General features: G+C 51.0%; 1 protein-coding gene across 8 annotated transcripts in view; it reads right to left on the bottom strand.

Annotated features, from left to right (window-relative positions):
* Positions 1-16,648, bottom strand: part of ttll7 (tubulin tyrosine ligase-like family, member 7) — a 302,308-nt gene that overhangs the window by 138,928 nt on the left and 146,732 nt on the right. For all 8 annotated transcript variants that reach the window (XM_038793673.1, XM_038793671.1, XM_038793677.1 and 5 more), the window contains one exon: positions 10,759-10,880. In XM_038793673.1, coding sequence (XP_038649601.1) covers positions 10,759-10,880 — 122 coding nt within the window. The remainder of the gene's footprint in view (positions 1-10,758; positions 10,881-16,648) is intronic.

Below are 16,648 nucleotides of genomic sequence, written 5' to 3'. Positions count from 1 at the left end.
ATACATTTAGTTCCCTCTTCCAAATCATTAATTTACAATGTGAACAGTTAGGGTCTTAGTCAGATCTCTGCGGTACCCCACTAGTCACTGCCTGCCAATCAGAAAAAGACCCATTTATTCCAACGTTTTGCTTCCTGTCGGCTAACCAGCTTTCTATCCATCTCAAGACACTACCCACAACCCCATGCTCTTTAACTTTACACAGTAATCTGCTATGTGAGACCTTGTCGAAGGCCTTCTGAAAGTCTAAATAAACTACATCCACTGGTTCTCCCTGGTCAACTCTACTGGTTACATCTTCAAAGAATTCCAGAAGATTTGTCAATCCTGATTTCCCTTTCGTAAATCCATGCTGACCTTGTCTGATTACATTGCTGCTTTCCAAATGCTGTGCTATGGTATTCTTGATCATGGACTCTAGTTTTGAGAGAGTCAGATCGATTGGTTAACTGGCAACTGGTGGGCTGGCCAGAAACAGTGTTCTGCCTGACAACAGTCAGTGATTGGTTCCCGTGTGATGCTTTCTGAGAGAACTGGAACTTGGAAGTGAAAGGAACGCGCTCTCACTCTCTCTCTCCATATCTCTCCATCTCTCTCTCTCTGTCCATTTCTCTCTCTCCCTCTCCACCTCTCTCTCTCTCTCTCCATCTCTCTCTCTCTCTCTCTCCATCTCTCTCTCTCTCTCTCTCCATCTCTCTCTCTCTCTCTCTCCATCTCTCTCTCTCTCTCTCCTACTTGCTGAAGTGAAAGAACTGGCACATCCTCTGCTGTGAACTTGGAATGATGCTGAGCCAGCAGAGAAGGTAGACAAACTTGCCACAGAAAACCATCTCAAGTCTAGAAGGAACAAGTAGGCCCTTGTACGAACAGGATATGGCGCTCGACTCATCGATCGACAGTTCCAACGCGCCACAGCAAAAAACGCACCGACCTCCTTCAAACAACCGCGCAACCTCAAACAAACCATTGTTTGCAGCAAACTAACCAGCCTTCAGAACAGCAACCACGACACCACACAACCCTGCCATGGCAATCGCTGCTCGACGTGCAGAGGAAGGAGCAGTGCTCCGAAAGCTAGTGTTTGAATCAAACCTGTTGGACTTTAACCTGGTGTTGTAAGACTTCTTACTGTGCTCACCCCAGTCCAACGCCGGCATCTCCACATCATGGCTACCATCGACACCGCAAACTGCCGGCTCAAAGTGGAGAGGATCTCCAAGAAGATCACTTGACAGTATGGTCGTACAGTGGTTAGCACAGTTGCTTCACAGTGCCAGGGACACAGGGTCGATTCCCGGCTTGGGTCGCTGTCTGTGCGGAGTCTGCACGTTCTCCCCGTGTCTGCGTGGGTTTCCTCCGGGTGCTCCGGTTTCCTTCTACAAATCCCGAAAGACGTGCTTGTTAGGTGAATTGGACATTCTGAATTCTCCCTCTGTGTACCCGAACAGGCGCCGGAATGCGGCGACTAGGGGCTTTTCCACAGTAACTTCATTGCAGTGTTAATGTAAGCCTAATTGTGACAATAATAAAGATTATTATTATGATAACGAAGCTCCATGGGCTTCACGCTGCAAATGAAGGCCCGCCAGCCGATTTGCCTGGACCGCGCTCGCTAGCCAACCCCCCCCCCCCCCCCCCCCCCCCCCCCCCCCCCCCCCGCACTAACAAGGTTGAGCAGCACTTAAACAGCGCTTGCACAGCCAACCGCCAACAGAGAAGAGCTCAGAGAACGCCAAATCGGCGCATCACAGCTGTTAGCCCCACCCTCCACCAGGGCGGAGACGTGCACCTCGCTGGGCAACATTAGTGGGCAGGCCTCCGGGGCACAATCTGGTGAGCACCGCAGATACAGAGCCAGGCTATCCCAGAGCTGATGGTGACATTAGGGAGTGGCCGGGACATTCAGAGGGTGATGTCAGTGTCACTCCAGCAGATCCGTAGCCGAGTGGAGGAGTCCCAGAGGCTACGGGCGCAGGAGCTGATGCCGGCAAGGCACGGCACCGAGGCCAACACTGCGAGGGTGGCGACCGCAGTGGAGAGCCTGGTGCATGACATCTGCAACATTAGTGAAGGTGTCCAGGGCGTCACTCAGTCGGTGACGGCTCTCCGTTCCGAGGTGATCCCAGGGCCCTATGGGCACCGAGCGGAGGAGGTGGCATGGGTGCCAACCCGGACCCGTCCCACGGAGTGGGGATGGTGGCCACCAGCTCCCCCAGATCCACCCCTCTGATGAGGCCGCGTCTCAGAGTCAGCACACGGGACAGGGCGGTACCCCTGTGCCATTGACAAAGTGCATCGGGACCTTCGGGATCCAGAGCCCCCAGAAGACGCCCGCCAGGAGCATCAAAGCCCACGCGATGTGCCAAGCAGCTGGCTGCCTCCACCTCTGATATGCATCCTGGGGACACACCTAGATAGAGCCCTTGCTACCCTGTGGTAGAGCAAGGAAGGCGAAGCACGTCAGGGATCACTGAGGACACTGAGGGAGGTGGGGAGAGGAGGGGGAGGATAGGTAGGGGGTGAGGAGGGGTGAGGGGGTGGTGGGGAGAGTGGGGCATTGCTGGACTCCTGGGACACATCAAAAACCCTTCACCACAATCAGTATGACGCCTCTGTCCGCAATGCAGGCCGACCACCGAACCCTTGGCCCATCTCCCCAGGTATCCCCCCCCCCCCCACTTCCCGGGCACACAAAGTACAGGTGATAGGTCTGAGCAAGCACTCAGCAGACAAGGAGTGGTCAGACTGTGGCATAGTTTGAGGAGCATCAGTGCCCAGCTCTCTGCGGGTTATCATCACCCCCCTTTGCCCATGATAGTGACCCGCTGACGGAGCCAACACATTCCCAGCACTCTGGAGTCACACATACCCTGGGAGGGTGTAAAATGGTGGGAGGGGTGTGGGAGAGGTAGCGATGATGGACCAGGCCTTGTTCTCAGTGAAGCAGGCGGGTATGAGAGCCTCACTGACCATCCGAGCTTGCCGGACCCTCACCGCCGTCTGTTCTCCAGCCTCCGGCTGGTCCACCCCAGGACTGACCTCCAGCCCCTCAGGCCCCTCCTCATCATCCTCCTCCGCCACCTCGGAGGTGGCCACATGTTCCTCATCCCCCATCCCCAGCATGTCACCCCGCTGCTGTGCCAGGTTGTGAAGGACAAAGCAGGCCACCACGATGCGGGAGAGCCTCTAGTGGGTGTAGTGCAGGGCACCACCGGACCGATCGAGACACCGGAAGCACATTTCGAGCAGTCCGATGCACCATTCAGTGACAGCCTGAGTGGTCACGTGGGCCTCATTGCATCGGGTCTTCGCTTTGGTCACCGGCCTCCGTACTGGCATCATTACCCAGGCCCTCAGCGGGTACCCCTTGTCCCCCAAAAGCCAACCGACCATCCTTGGATGCACTCCTGGCCAGAGAGGGCCCCTTCAACGGACTATACATCAGACACCCGCACATAACATCACCTGGACCGAGCCCTGGTCGCTTCCCCATGACACTCACCCATCCTCCGACCGTGGACATGTACCCGGAGCTTTGTCCCATCCCCTGGGTGTTCGGATGCTGGCTTCTGCGTGTGTGGTGTTGCCTCCCACAGTGTCCATGCATCAAGGTGCGATTGGACATGGGTTGCCCCCGGAACGGGTACACACGATCCAGGGGTTGGCAAGATGAAGTCGCGCGCATGGTTGCCCCGACACCCAGTGGCCTGCTCCCTCCTCCTGTGGCGGCCCACCCCAGCCGAGGGTGCCCCCCCCCCATCTAAAGGTGCCCAACCGCCCCCCCCCCCCCCCCCAGCCGAGCATTGGGGCACGCCCAGCGCTTCCAGGCTCCATGCCTGCGAGAAAAGATGGCTACTCACCTCTTCGGCTCCTCGCAGAAGCCCTTCCGCCAAGTTCACGTTGGCACAAGGAAGTGCTGAGGGTTTTGGCCAAGGGTGGTGTTATGGCAGGTACAGGCTTGGAGGGCCGAAGGGCCTGTTCCTGTGCTGTGATGTTCTTTGTTATTTGAGTACTAATCAGCGCCAGCGTTAGCACTTACTGGGGAGGCTATGGAATTACGAGAGGCCGTTGGATATATGGTGGCTCCCGTTAATAGTATGCAAATAGGGCGTATGTGGGGATAATTGGTTTCTCGCCACGCTACGCCGAGATTCCAATTTCACCCGCGGGAGCGGGCCGATCGCATCGCAAACTGTTTGGCGCCTGACGCGCTTCTTGCTTTTGGCCTCTCCCATTATTCACCGGCCTCGTGCCGCTCTCACTCGCCTGCAACGAGGACAGAGAATCGCGCCATTTCCTTTCTCTTTCCAGCATCCTTTCCCCCTCTGTGCTGTATGTCTGTGTGTCCAGAGTGGGGGTAGTCAGGAAGTGCGGCGGGGGGGGGGGGGGGGGGGGGGGGGGGGGGGGGTTGGGAAGGAGGTATTAGATGGTCAGTTACATTTTCTGCCCGAATAATTATAATACTGTAGATAATAAAGGATTACTTGTGTTAAAGTTACAAACCTGGTGACTGCAGTTTATTGGCTCAACCAAGGCCTGGGGCGTTTCAAACAACATCTAATTACACCTGAGTTGCGACTTCAGGTCAAGAGGGGCTGGAATTGACCGCGCATTAGCCCCGGGGGTCGTGACAACACACAAACGCATTGATCATGGGGAGTAAACAGAAACGTGTGAATACTGTCCGTGACAGCGGTTGCAGACACTAGCTAAGGCCTAACAGCCGCAATGTGCAACCAATGATCAAACGCCGTTTATTCAAAAACATTTCGCAGGGAATTACTGACAATCACCTCCAGCATTTCAACTAAAATAACAAAGTGCCGTATCGGCAACAGAGACGCATGTTGTTAATTATTGTGACACAAATCAGGAGTTATGGACACAGCACAATTGATACACAGGCACGCTAGTTAAATGTTAACATTGTGAGGAATGAATAGGTTTGAACTGGGAACATTTTAAGCGAGGATTGGATATAATTTGCTGACGAGATTAAAGGTGAGAAAGCAAAGCAGTGCTGCCCCCAGGTGGTGGCGGACAGTAGTACAGGTCAAATTTCTCCAGCAGGCAGATTGACATCAGGGAGAGTCCCCATGCTTTCCACCCTGCACTGCTACCCAGTGGCCAGCTGCTGCGGTGCGTCGGGCAAAGGGGCAAGTGACAGGAGGCTCAGTCTTGGCTGCATGTTCCACGGCTGCTGAGGCCACCGGTGCTCATTGCAACTAATGGGGTATGTGCCACCATTGATGCCGGAAACATCCCAACGTGCCCCCCACGGAGGGGTGACTATCCAACAAAATTTGACATCGAGTCACTAAAGGAGGTGTTAAGGGAGGTGACCGAAGAACTGGGCGAAGGGGGAGCTGAAGGAGCGAATTGTGGGATTAACTCACCAAACCTCCTTCGACAACGCCTTCCAAACCAGCGATCCCCACCACCGAGAAGGGCAAGGGCACCAGATGCATGCGCACCAGCACCACCTGGAAACGCCCTCGCAAGCCACCCTCCATCCTGACCTAGAGCTACATTGCCGATACACCACATGGACTGCAGCAGTTCCAGAAGGCAGCTGATGGGGCGGCACGGTAGCACAGTGGTTAGCACTATGGCTTCACAACGCCACGGTCCCAGGATCAATTCCCGGCTTGGGTCACTGTCTGTGCTGAGTCTGCATATTCTCCCCGTGTCTGCGTGGGTTTCCTCTGGGTGCTCCAGTTTCGTCCCACAAGTCCTGAAAGACGTGCTTGTTAGGTGAATTGGACATTCTGAATTCTCCCTCAGTTTACCCGAACAGGCGCCGGAATGTGGCGACGAGGGGCTTTTCACAGTAACTTCACTGCAGTGTAAGCCTACTTGTGACACTAATAAAGATTATTATACCACCACCTTCTTTCTCAAGAGCAATTAGAATGGGAAACAAATGGCCCAACCTGCGATGGCCGCATCCCATAAACAATCTTTGTTTAAATCTCTGGAAGGGATGGTGATGGGAATTCTGGAAGATGAGGAGACCCAGGAGATGAGAAACCACATGTCCCCCACAGACTCAGGTTTGTAATGGATCAAGAAACAAAAATAGCAACGGAGAGGTGGCTGGTTGCCAAGGCGGCCGGGGGGCTGTTAAGGAACCATCATGGGCGCAAGGCAGTGAAGTGAGAAGAGGGTGGTAAGTTGTGGGTGGGGGGGGGGGGGGGGGGGGGGGGGGGGGGGGAGTGGAGAACTGATGAGATGGTGGTAGTCAATGTAACTCAGTCAAGGTGCTTTGAAGGGCAGAAACCTCCCAGACAACCTGTCTCCCTTAACCTTTCCCCAGTTTAATTACATCATTTACATACACACAGTGCACTGGATATGAATTCACATCTACATCCCCAGACGGAGGAAGCTTAATGGGGTCTGAAACCCAGCTACAACTGAATTTCTCCAAGCAAGTTACAGTGCAGATCGGGAGCCTAAGCTTACTACTGACCCAGTAATGGGGAGCCTGTGCAGGATGGGTACACAAAAAGCTTAGAGGCTGCAGAACTAAGTTAAGTTATTTCATCAATATACAGTTTAAATGTGAGACGGTGAGCTCCTCACAGCGACCCAGTTTAGCTCTATTGTGAGGATGGATGTGATTTGTTTCAAATATTTTGGGGGAACATTGTGTGATCCTGCAAAGGAAGGCTGGGTGTATGTAAATGATGTAATTAAGCTGGAGAAAGGTTAAGGGAGACAGGTTGTCTGGGAGAATTGAGCGATGAAAGGGAGTAGTGGTGTTAAATACATGCATTTGTAATGAAGCCAGGGTCACGTGAATGTATAACTAATTAAGTACGATTTGGAAATTTGAATTAGGAGATAGAGAGGGACTTGGGTTTTTTAGCTGTTAAATTTCGAAGAGGAGTAAGGCTTTTATTTTATAGCTTACTGAGGTTTCATAAGTAATCAAAGGAAGGTTAATAAGTTTATCTGATCCAAAATGGAGACAATAGGGAAAATATGACAGATTTCTACATTTTGGAAAAGTTAAGTTCAAAAGAGTGCTGAGGACAAAGGAATCGATGATGAAAGGCAAAAATGGTCCATATAGATTGGGTAAATCAAATTAACAACAATGCTGTGTGTGAATAAGATGTTTTCTAAGACCAGTATGTCGAGGAACCAACTAGGGAACCTGCTATCTTAGATTTAAGACCGTAAGGCGTACGAGCAGAAGTAGGTCATTCGGCCCATCGGACCTATCCACAATTAAATGGGAAATCTATTAAGATGGAAGTCGATACTAGTGCTGAAGTATCACTTTAACCTGAATCGTATACCATCAGAAATTGAAACCTCTATCATTGCAACCATCTGATGTGGCCTTGAGGACATATGCCAAGGATGTTGTGCATTCCACAACACAAAGCTCACCGCTTATACTGATGGTCAAAAGGAAACTACACACACAGGTCCAACTTTTGACTCCCCCTTCAACTTCAGAAATGGTCAGGCAAAAACATCAGACGTAAGTGGCTAAAAGGGATCAACAGTCCACAAGCAATTTGACCGTGGGGAACGTTTTCTTGTGGGAAATTACACCTCAGGCAAAAAACGGACTCCCGCAATTCAATCAGCCAAAACGGGTCCGATTTCATAAACTATATAATCTGACGATTAACTAATTTGGCGTTGGCACACTGGCCAATTATTGTCGGCATTAGTGAGAGTACAGAATCTTTACCAGATGTTTTCACTACAGAGAGCATGGACAGTGACATTCCCGACTTGAGGACGACTGTTGAAATTACGGAGATAGCTCCTGAGTTGGTTTTCCCAGATGTAACACCGACCAGTGTACAGGAAGACACTCCCAGTACCCCTAAGAGCCAAGTTCCTCAACATCGTGTTCTGCCAAAAGCAGACAGACATCCACCCAAGAGACTGTCTTCTTAATGTACATATGTTTCCGTAACATAACAATGTTAGTGATGGCACAACGTGTTCGATCTGTGTTGAAATGTTTGATTAAGTAAAAATTCCAGGGACGCTAGAGGAGTAAAGAAGAAGGGGTGTTTTGTATCAGAATAACACCATTGGGTGGTGTAATGTCGCGTGTTAAACAATGACGGCATTGAGTGTTTCACAGGCTTCTTGCAGTTCACCATTGTACCTGTTTGAGCAGCAGTTTGTAAATAAACCCCCTTGCACAATGTTTTACCAACTCGACAGGTGCCACCTCTGATTCTTTCTCATTGCAGCTACAACAAAGAACATAAGTGTCCTTGCACACCAGTCACTGAGAGCAAACATGCAGCTACAGCAGGCAGTGAGGGAGGCAAATTGTATGTTGGGCCTTCGTTGCAAGAGGACTTATGCACGGGGGCAGGGATGTCTTGCTGCAGGTGTACAGGGCCTTGGTGAGGGCATACCTGGCCTATCATGTGCAGTTTTTGAACTCCGTACCTATTTGCCATAGAGGGAATGCAGCGAAGGCTCACCAGACTGATTCCTGGGATGGCAGGATTGCCAGACGAGGAGAGACTGGGTTGACTGACATAACTGGCTTCCACACATAACCCTGTGGCTGTTCTAGCTTTAGGAGATTGCATAAGGATGCAAGGGTAGGTATGGTCCAGGTTTATTTCCCAGTCTGTGACTGATTAAGTAATCTTAATGAGGAGCTACTGGCATATTCCTCAACCACCCACCATGCCACTGCAGGTCCCCCCCACCCCAACCAACAGAACCCCCTCACCACCTCCACTCCATGTAACGGTGTACAGTTGACCTCAGCCCAATGAGTGGAAATTGGGTAAGGGGAAGGTGTGGCCTGACTGTGATGTAATGCCCAATGGCAATGGGCATTGCTCTTACCCCTGCAGGTTGTGGGTTCAGGTCTGGCTTCGGAGACTTGATTTCAAACTCCAGGCTAGCACTCCAGTGCGAGTGCTGCTGCACTGTTACAGCTAAATAAATACATAGAAGATAGGAGCAGGAGGAGGCCTTTTGGCCCTTCGAGTCTGCTCCGCCATTCATCACGATCATGGCTGATCATCCAACTCAATAGCCTAAACCTGCTTTCTCCCCATAGCCTTTGATCCCATTCTCCCCAAGTGCTATATCCAGCCGCCTCTTGAATATATTCAAAGTTTTAGCATCAACTACTTCCTGTGGTAATGAATTCCATAGGCTCACCACTCTTTGGGTGAAGGAATGTCTCCTTATCTCTGTCCGAAATGATTTACCCTGAATCCTCAGACTGTGACCCCTGGTTCTGGACACACCCATCATTGGTAACATCTTCCCTGTATCTACCCTGTCTAGTCCCATTGGAATATTCTAAGTCTCTATGAGATCCCCAGGTGCCATCCTTCACTTTTGATGTTCAACAGTGATCGCAACTGGCATCTCAGATGGACTTTCCTTTGTGGTTTGAAGACAACGCTTCCCCCGCCAATAGTTATCACTGAGCCAACATCGTCAAAATATATCACCTGATGACTTATCTCATTGGTGTCGGCGGTAGCTAGCTCTGCGAAACTTTGCTGCTACATCTCCCACAACAGTGACGATGCCGCAGAAATATTTCATTGACTGTAGAAGACATTGTGACGTCCTGATGTATTGAAGGCGCTGTACTAACGGAAGTCTTTCTTTCCCTCCACTACTAACCAGTCCAATAAACCTCTGATCTCCAGAGTGAGGGGGAGGTTGCTGGTTGTACCCCACTTAAATCTGCTTCCCCCACCCTTTCAGAGATTTGAGGATTATAACAGATGACGGTATAACAGAGCGAGTGCCTCGCTCGGCCATTTTAGAGGCTGTTAAGAGTTGACCACGTTGCTGAGGGTCTTGAGTCACATGTTAGGCCAGACCAGGTAAGGTGGACAGATTTCCTTCCCTGAAGGAGTAAACCAGATGGGCTTTTGAGAGCTGGCTTGGCCACCATCACTGAAAATGGTTATCAATTCCAAATTTATTCATTAATTACATTTGAATTTGGGGCAGCATGGTAGCATAGTGGTTAGCACAGTTGCTTCACAGATCCAGGGTCCCAGGTTCGATTCCCGGCTTGGGTCACTGTCTGTGCAGAGTCTGCACGTTCTCCCGGTGTCTGCGTGAGTTTCCTCCGGGTGCTCCGGTTTCCTCCCACAATCCAAAGATGTGCAGGTTAGGTGGATTGACCACGCTAAATTGCCCCTCAGTGTCCAAAAAATATTAAGTGGGGGTTACTGGGTTACGGTAGATACGTGAGCTTCAGTCGGGTGTTCTTTGTAAGGGCCAGTGCAGACTTGATGGGCCGAATGGCCTCCTTCTGCATTGTAAATTCTATGATTCTATGATTCAATTCCACCAGTTGTGTGGTGGGATTTGAACCGGTGTCCCAGAGCATCAACCTGCCCCTCTGGATTAATAACTGGTGACGTTGCCATTGTACCACCGTCTCCCCCAACAGGTGTTGTGCAAGATGGGACAAACCAGGGTCAACGTGTCAACCAAACAGCTGAGCTTCTCTCAACTCACATGTCAACCCAACAGCTGACCAAAGATCGAGAGAGGCCAGCCACCTCTTTTGAGGGTTTCCGAGGGTACACGAAGGACGCTTGCCTGGAGTTTGAAACCACATAGCTGACTCCCACTTGGACGGGAGTCAGAAAGGAGACTGGCGCCAGTCGAGCGGTGCCCCAGCAGGAATCAGCACCTCTCAGAATGGAGAAGTGAAGAGTGGAGGGTGGGAGGAAAGGCAATAAAAAATGGCAAAGCAATCTGATATCTCAGCCCCCTCACCTGATAGTTCCTCAGATCGGCAATCCTCTCCTGCTGTACAGCTGTATCATTCCAGATCAGATTGGCAGTGTCATCTTCCTCTCGCGCTCGAGCAAATCCTGCTTCCATTATCGCTAAACGCACTGCAAAATAAAATCAACAGTGGCCTCTTATTGTCAGTCAGTCAGCTGACAGCTGCACTCACTGTACCTACGCTGTCATCCAAACCAGTGACGTAGCTAATTTAAACATCTCATCCCTTCGATTGAATCTCTCCCTGACCTCCCCCAAAGAACAAAGAACAAAGAAAATTTACAGCACAGGAACAGGCCCTTCGGCCCTCCAAGCCTGCGCCGATCCAGATCCTCTATCTAAAACTGTCGCCTATTGTCTAAGGATCTGTATCCCTCTGCTCCCTGCCCATTCATGTATCTGTCTAAAGATACCCTGTGACCTCCTCCAGCCCTACAACTCTCTACGATCTCGGCACTCCTCCAGATCTGATGGGGTAGTAATTGGAGTGATTAGATTTGTCCTGCTTGGCGTGGATAAAGCAACCTCCTTGACCAGCACCCCATCCACCACCTTCCACATTCACTCCCTCCCCACCGACGCACAGTGGCACCATCGCACTGCAGGAACTCACCAATGGTCCTCCGACACCACCCTCCAAACCCTCTCCCTCCACCATCTAGAAGGCCAAGTGCAGCAGAAACATGGGAACGCCATGTTACCGTCAAAGACGCTCACCATCCTGATTTGGAAATCTATCGCCATTCCTTCACCGTTGCTGGGTTAAAATCCTGGAACTCCATCCCTAACAGCAGAGTAGGTACACCTACACTACAGGGACTGCAGGGGTTCAAGAAGCACACCAATGTAATGATATATATAATGCAAGGAGTGCAAAGGGTTAACAAGATGATGTTCATGTATCTCAACACTAGATGGCACCATAGAATAGCCATATGAGGGCGGAATTCTACTGATAATGGGGCTATGTCCCCACGCCTGCGAGAAAACGGGCATGAATCACTCTGGACTTACCTGGAAAACCAGAACTCCGGCTGCCGATACAGGGCACTGCACGTCTGGCCAGGGGATCGTGCAACATTGCGGGCCCACACAGCGGACTGGCACCGAGAATATCCCCCCCCCCCCCCCAAGATCACGCCCCCCGATCACGAACCTGGCTGTCCTGGAGGCCCCCCCCCCCCCCCTCCCCGGTGACGGAACCCCCCCCTGTTCCCCACCAGGGCATCCGCAGCTGCCACTCCAGGTGCCTGCCAGGTGGAACCATGAGTGAACCACACCGGCGGGAACTCGGCAAGTTGCCGGCAGAGAATCGCCGCGGGGGCCTCTTTCAATGACGGCAGTTCTCCAGCCCCCGAGCACGGGCCTGACGCCCAATTCTCCGCCCCCACGCGCAGAGGTTCACAGAATCCTGGCCACCGCGCCTCCTAGATTTCTGAGAGAAGGTTGACCAAAGGTGTTAGAGACGTTTCGGGGAAAGGTAGACGCGCCACATTTCTGCCTCGACCCGTCGCCGGGAGTCTCCCTTACGCCGGGATGATCAATGGGGTTTCCCATTGTGGGGCAGCCCCACACCATCGGGAAACTCCTGGTGCCGGCAAAACGGGAGAATCCCGCCGGCAGAGAATCCTGCTGACGGGTGTTAGTTATACTTCAGAGATATTATCGATTTCTGTAGCATAGATCTAATACTGTTCTTTCCTTAGCTATTACTTAGTAATATGTGTGAAGTAATTAAAGTAGTGTAAATAATCTAGCTCTGTTTGAAATACGTAGCTTGATGGTCTTTGTCAGCACTACGACTTTCAGCCACCTTGAGTGACTTCACAAGGAAGATCACAACCACTGGCCTAACGAATGACAGACACCCACATTCCAACAACAAATGGAAAAAGAGAACCAAAAACTTGGTCAGTGAGGTAGGTTTTAACCAGTGCCTGGCAGATAGAGAAATAAGTGCACATAATACAGGATATATATTACAAATCTACACGCCAGGGTTCAGTCTGTTAAAGAGATAAGAAGCTGGGTAGGACAGACCAAATAGTTTCCAAGTTGAATGTATGACTTGCACTGGGTTAGTCAATCCACAACAGCTTCAATCAATCCACCTCAGTCTGCAGGGCAGGAAGGGATGGATGTTGCTGGGTTAGACCTCTGTTGCCCTCGAGTTGGATGGTAGGAAATCAGCCAGGTGCCCCGCTGTTGACTGCTGTACGGGTGCCTCTGCAATACTGAAGCAGCTGATGTAGCCATCGTGTTGAACATTTCTCAATGGGTGAAGGAGAACATTTGCAATTGTCTCCCAGCAAGCGGTCAGGGGTTTTCTGGAGAGTGCAGGAAACTGGATCAGGGCCTCCTTTTGTTGTTCACTGCCCGGGCACTGTAACACCCGGTGATAACCGAGAGTTGGGCAGGATGAGTTGTTCACCGTCCCCCACTCCCCCCCACCCCCCCCACCCCCCCCTCCCCCCCCCACCCCCTCCCCCCCCCCCACACACCCCTCCCCCCCCCTCCCCCCCCTCCCCCCCACCCCCCTCCGCCCCACCCCACCACTCTGCTGGGGCCGGTGCACGTACAACTGTTCCTGACGCCGGCGACAAAACGGGATCACTGCGCGAAATCCAGTTTTGTCACAAGCTGCCTATTTACATCACTATCGACTGAGCGTTAGTGTTCTGACTGACAATGGGTTTATTATTAAAGGGTCTGCAACGGTCGCAAGGTAGACAAATAGCTACATCCACAGAGTTATCAAACCCAGTCCCCTCCCCACACACACGGAACACTATTTAACTTGTCACAATGTCCAATAAACCAGACCGTGAAAATAAACAAAAGAAACGAGTCTTTATAAATGCAGCCAGTGCATCATACTTTCTGCATGTGAGGTGATATGCATATGTGTATATAACTGTACAGAGCTGTATAAAGCTGGTCATCAGTGCATGTATTGACAGTTATTACTACCTCCTGCCACCAGGTGGAGGTGGACATCAATCAGGTGACTGACGAGACTCGGCAGTTAAATAATAACAACAATCTTTTTATTTTCACAAGTAGGCTTACATTAACAATGCAATCAAGTTACTGTGAAAAGCCCCTAGTCGCCACATTCCAGCGCCTGTTGCGAATATACGGAGGGAAAATTCAGAATTCTCAGCCGGTACAGGGAATTGAACCCGCGCTGCTGGGCCTTGTTCTGCGTCACAAACCAGCTGTCTAGCCCACTGAGCTAAACGAGCCCTCGCGGGACGGATAGTCGAACAGTCGCATTTGACAGTCGCTCTCAAGGAACCTCAATATCTTTGCCTGTACATAGGTCGGTTGGTTGCCTCCCCATGTGTTAATAATAAATACTTATTATTGCTGAAGCGGCTATTGGATAGATACATGGATTACAGTAGAATGATGGGGTGTAGATTAATTTGTTCTTAACCTAGGATAAAAGTTCGGCCAACATTGTGGGCCAAAGGGCCTGTTCTGTGCTGTATTTTTCTATGTTCTATGCATGTCTTCATGATCAGGGGAGCCATTAAACACAACACAGGGGACCCCTGACAGTGCAGACAGCTCACTGGATGATATTCAGACCTTAATCCCAGGGATGTTGCTTTGAATCGCACATGAGATAATGCATTTATTTTCAAGTATTTTATTCACGATGCTTTTTGATTGATTTTTAACCAGCAAAAAAAAAATTACAATGAGTTCCCCACAGTCTGGGACTTAATTGGAAGTTGGGAATCTCATTTGCTGAAATTTCTTGATCTAACCACATCATTCACTGAATTGTCAAAATCTTTTCTACGGAAGGAATAGTCAATAACTGAAGATATTGTGGGCAGAGGAACTTGCAATTGATTCAGGACTGCACTGCACAGTATTGTTAGTCTGTGTCAAGCCAACTTGTTTGTTTTAATGCAGTCAGTGAGATTGACACCACAAATGCACAGGAAATGCTCCACCTAGTGGCGTGGGACAAATAAACACAGTCTTTGTTAAATCGCAATGGGTGAGAGTGCGGGAAGGACAGGCAGATACCACAGGTCCCGGATCCCAGCAGTAACTCTGCCGCCCCCCCCCAGACCTCCGCGCATACCCCACCAGAGTTGGCAGAGTCCATGGGAAGTTATCTCATGCGCATGGGAGCAACAGATATTTATCACTTTGGCCACATTTTCTACTTGCTCCTTGCTGCTAGAAAGCCTAATGCTCAACAAATACGACAGTCAGAATACTCCCCCGCTAACCCCCCCCCCCCACCCCCCATTCTCTGACCCCCTAAGTAAGGCGGAGTAACACATTTTTTGTAAACAGTCTATCTTTGAGACTCCAAGACAATTCTCCCAGTGACACTGAAAGCAATTTATCCAACGTGGCAGGTGGCGGGCATCCAGATGGAATGAAAGAATTGCATTTGTATAGCACCTTCCACATCCTCGAGGCAGCCCAAGGAGCTTCACGGAAGATGAAGTGCTTTTGTAAGCGTCCTCACTACTGTGGTGTAGGAAATTTAGCAGTTAATCTGTGCACTGCAAGGTCCCACAGGCAGCAATGTCATTGGTGGGTAGTCTTTGTGATGTTGAATCCGATAGGACTACTGGCCGCGACTCCAGAGAGAATCCCCCCATTACTCAGTGCCGGGGGATCTTATACAACCACCTGAGTGGACAGCCAGTTTTATATCTCATCCCAAAAGACAGCGGGTGGGATTTTCCGGTCTGCCAGCCGCCTTTTCCTTGGCCGTTCGCTGGCGGCGTGATTCCATCTTCCCGCCATTTGTCAATGGGACTTCCCATTGTGAACACCCCCACGTCGCCGCGAATCCCACTGGCGGGGGTGCGCTGCCGACGGGAAAATTGCTTCCCAACGGAGAAATCCGGCCAGCATCTCTGACAGCGCAGCATTCCCTCAGCACAGCCCTGGAGTGTCAGCCCGGGCCTGTGCGCTCAGCTCTCTACGGAGTCAGGCTCAGATACACAATGTGTGGGCTCAGAGATGGGACACTGGTTGGCGGCGAATGCACACTGCCTCCTGATTATAATGGCAGCAAAGGAGACCGCTCAGCACCTGAGCAACCGGCACAGCGCAGACGGAGGACTGGCCTGGTATTACCCCTCAATCTACATCACCAAGACAAAACCCATAACCCTCCTGTTTTTGGGGAGTTCGCTGCGTGCAAATTGGTTGCTGTGCTTTCTGCATTAGAACAGCGATGACTCCTCAAAAGCGCTGGGGCTGTCCTGAGAAAGTGAAAGGCGCGATACAAACCATAGAATCTACGGATGGTTCCAGAACGGGAGAAGGCCGTTCGGCCCTTCACGTCTGTGCTGATCTCTGAGTGATCAATTTACCTCGTGCCATTCCCCCGTAGCCTTACACATTCTTCATTTTCAGATCATTCCTTCTTGAATCTCTCAACTGAGCCTGCCTCCAACATTCTCTCAGGCAGCGCATTCCAGATCTTAGCCACGTGCTGCGTAGGAATCTTTTTCACTCATGTCGCCATTCCTTCTGTCACCAACTATCTTAAATCTGCGCCCTCTCATTCTCAATCCTTCCACCAAGGTGAACAGTTTCTCCCTATCTACTCTGTCCAGGCCTCTCACGATTTTGAACACCTCTCTCAAATTTCCCCTCAACCTTCTCTTCTCCAAGGAAAACAGTCCCAACTTCTCTAGCCCATCATAGATTGGCTGCAGCACAGAAAGAGGCCGTTCAGCTCATCATGTCCGTGTCAGCTCTCGGCAAGTCCATATCAGCTCATCCCACGTCCCAACCCTTTCCCACAACCCCCCAAACCTCTCTCTTCAGGTGCCTATCCAATTAGGCCCTTCAAGCACGCTCCGCCATTCATTATGATCATGGCTGATCT

The sequence above is a fragment of the Scyliorhinus canicula genome, chromosome 4 (genome assembly GCF_902713615.1).
Source record: "Scyliorhinus canicula chromosome 4, sScyCan1.1, whole genome shotgun sequence".
In the NCBI taxonomy this organism is placed as follows: Eukaryota; Metazoa; Chordata; class Chondrichthyes; order Carcharhiniformes; family Scyliorhinidae; genus Scyliorhinus; species Scyliorhinus canicula.
This window is presented reverse-complemented; position numbering and strand designations above follow the sequence as displayed.